The sequence below is a fragment of the Fukomys damarensis genome, unplaced genomic scaffold (assembly GCF_012274545.1).
Source record: "Fukomys damarensis isolate Sample0158 unplaced genomic scaffold, DMR_v1.0_HiC HiC_scaffold_2, whole genome shotgun sequence".
NCBI classification, from domain to species: domain Eukaryota; kingdom Metazoa; phylum Chordata; class Mammalia; order Rodentia; family Bathyergidae; genus Fukomys; species Fukomys damarensis.
This window is the reverse complement of record NW_022900914.1, coordinates 49456275-49459306: the sequence shown is the minus strand read 5'-3', so window position 1 is coordinate 49459306 and position 3032 is coordinate 49456275. Positions and strand designations below refer to the sequence as shown.

General features: G+C 52.9%; 1 protein-coding gene across 2 annotated transcripts in view; it reads left to right on the top strand.

Moving 5' to 3' along the window:
* The first annotated feature begins 1367 nt into the window (after window positions 1–1367).
* The window catches only part of Bola3 (bolA family member 3), a 9124-nt gene continuing 7459 nt past the window's right edge, over window positions 1368–3032 (top strand). Inside the window, exons 1-2 of one of the 2 annotated variants that reach the window (XM_033764873.1) lie at window positions 1368–1387; window positions 2004–2127. In XM_033764873.1, the coding sequence (XP_033620764.1) occupies window positions 1385–1387; window positions 2004–2127 (127 nt within the window). In that variant the 5' untranslated portion in view covers window positions 1368–1384. Of the gene's footprint in view, window positions 1388–1456; window positions 1604–2003; window positions 2128–3032 lie in introns of those variants that run through there. The other variant, XM_033764875.1, reaches the window with a different exon arrangement.

The window sequence follows — 3032 nt, the reverse complement described above, 5'->3', positions numbered from 1 at the left end:
GCGGGAGGGGCAGGCAGGCCGGGACCCCGCCGCCTTCCTCTCTCTCCTCTCCGGCTGCTGGCGTGCGGGGAGCTCCAGGCCCTGGTGCGCTCTGGGGTGGAAATGGGGCGAGTCTGGCGCACAGTCAAACCACAACGGGCATGGGAGAGAGAAATGTTGGTTTTTGGAGCGGGGAGACCTAGGACTCGCAGTCCGGAGTCCCGGAGTGGGTGCAGGGCACCGCGGAGGGTTCCAGGCCCTGGGAACTTCGGCGGCGCCTCTGACCTTGACCCTCCAAAGTCCGCAGTCGGCACCGCCCACGAGCTCCCCTAATCCCTTCCCTCTGCCTCATCCTTTGCTTCACTTCATCCATTTTCCTCTTCCCTCTTTTCTGCTGGTCTTGAACCCACCCCGCCTCTATGTACCTAGGAGTTTCTCCGCTACTCTCAGTGTGGGCAGTTGTCATCTGGGGACTCACTGGCCTGTCACACAGGCGCTGCCCGAAGCGGCTAGGATGATAGAAAGGCTCCCATGGATTCTGCAACCCTTATTGATTGCCCATCCTGCCTGCAGTCCCGCCCAGGTTCTATCCCCAGAAGTAACACCGCCCCTCCCCTTAGCCCTGTGGCTCCAGCGAGGCTCACAGTATGAAGTTTCTGTCCCTTTATACAGCACAGAGACCTCTAACCCAAGACTTTTCTCCTGACCCGTATTTCGCCTGCTCACCAGACTTCTTTACCTGAGCCAGTGGGCATGCCCCTTAGATACGCATTCTTCCATCCACTCTTGCCAAGTGCCCTGGGGGGGCCTGCACAGGGTCAGCCCTGAATGTCTCAGGCTTGGCCTTTAAAACCAGTTGCTAAGAGAGCCTGTGCACAGCTCTGAGATTTTGCACTTGATCTCAGCCAAAAGGCCAAGAAGTGATAGCTCTAAGATTCTGTAACAGCACCCTGTTCTGGGGCCCAGGAAAGGCCTGAGTGCAGGCAGGACTGAAGGGTGACAAAGAGGCACCTTCAGCACTAGTACTTGGTAACAGGCCTGGTGTTCTGCCACCTGTACCCCATGGCCAGGTAGAAACCAGCATTGGGTGCTCCTCCCTTCCTAGTGCCTTCACTTGGTTGCTCCTGACCTGCTGCTCAAGGCACCCTTGCCTGCAGCTTGCTTTGCTCCTGAAAGCTTAGGCCACCTCACTTGGGGTCACATTGCCTAATAAGTCCAAAACCTGTAGCCTGGCATTCAATGCCTGCCATATTGTAGTTTCTGTCTCTTTGTTCAGCATGTGCTCAGTCCAGCCAGGTGTCTGCTGACCTGGTTTTCTGTTCCTTTCCTTCTATGGGTCGAGACGTGCTCCTGCTGGAGCTCTGCCTTCCTATGGTTGCCATCCAGGAAGAGTGTATTGTTGCCTATGGTGAATAATCTTAAAATGTTCCTTCTGTGGGTCATTCAATAGGTTCTGCCTCTTCTCTTCATTGGGTTGGTGCATGGTGTGAAGAGGGCTGCTGGCAGTGGTGGTGAGGGCACATTTCTCTGGGGAGGGATGCCTGTTAATCAGGCTGAAAGGATGGGCGGAACTTGGCTTCACCACAGAAGACATTGGACGGTCAGTGTTATAGTGACCTAGCAGGTGGGTCTGAGGAGCTGCTTGGCCCTTCTCCTGGCTCTGCATCTTATTAGTGGTTACAGTCTTAGGAATATTACTAAGTGCTTCCATTTCTTTGCCTATAAAACTGACATCACAATAGTGTCTTTCTCATAGTCGTATCATAAGGAATTAAAGTATGTTGAATAAGGTCTTTGGCTTTGTCTCTAGAGTCAAGGTCGTTTGCAGTTATCCCCCCACTCCCCTTAAAAAACAAAACAAAAATCTATTCTGTGTCCTGGGGAATGGCCACCCAACACCACATACCACCTCTGAGAGCCTGCAGCTGTGCAGGTGGAATGGCTGTTGGGGCCTGCACAGAAGCCAGCTGGGGGGTGGGGAGTGGCACCTTGCCTTGCCATAGCCCTCTTCTCTTCTGTGTCAGCTTCCTCTTCTCTACTGTGTCCACCGGATGTTCACCTCTCAGACGGAGGGGGAGCTCAAAGTGACTCAGGTTCTCAGAGAAAAGTTTCCACACGCCACAGCTATCAAGGTCACTGACATTTCAGGTAAGACTTTCTCTTAGCCTTCCTGGGGAGCTTTGGTAAGATTTTGCCTTGGGGAGGGGCAGGGCAGGAGGGCTTGGAGGAGGGAACTCGCTGCCAATGATGAGTCAAAAACATCAGAGAACCTGGGAACAAGGCCCAGCTCAGGGGAACCCAAGGTTGCCAGCCTGGCCTTGCTCAGACAAGACCGTGTCAGTCACCCTAGAGCTCAGGTCTGTACTCTCTGACAGCAGGATGGACTTACTTTACTTTCCCCCACATTAGTCTGACTCCTAGAATGGCAGAGCTCTAATGGGCCCCAGGCAGGTTTTATCAACTGCCTAATTTACTTTCCCCAGGAAGAAACAAACTGGCAGGACCAAAGAACCTTTCTACCCCGCCCCAGCCAGCTAAGCCCTGCCTTCCCCAGAAGTTCAGGTTGGCCATGTGTCCAGGGTAGGCTGGGGGGTGGGGGCAGCCCCTATACCCACAGGAGCGGGGAGATAGGCCCTTTATCCAGTTACACACAGAGATAGCATAGCTGGGGCCAGCTAGGTAGGTGTCTGCCTGAATTGCCACACCCAGACAGCTCAGCTGCTCTCAGCTCACTGGCTTCGCCGAGAGCACAGCATTTACACAGATTGGCAGAACATTTAGAGAGTGGATTTTATTCGGGCAACTACAGGAAGCTCATCTAAAGATCTGTTGGAATGGAACATCAGGTGAGGGCTCTGCCACCCCTATGTAGTGCTGAGGTCTTGATATTACCAGCTCTGTTTTATCTGCCTCAGGCCCAGGGCAGACCTGGATCTCGACCCTCAAGCTGGCTCTGCCCAGCCCTGGATGAAGTGTAAGAGTGATATATGTAATATGTATATATATATATATATATTTTTTTTTTTTTTTTTTTTTTTTTTTTTTGGTGGGAT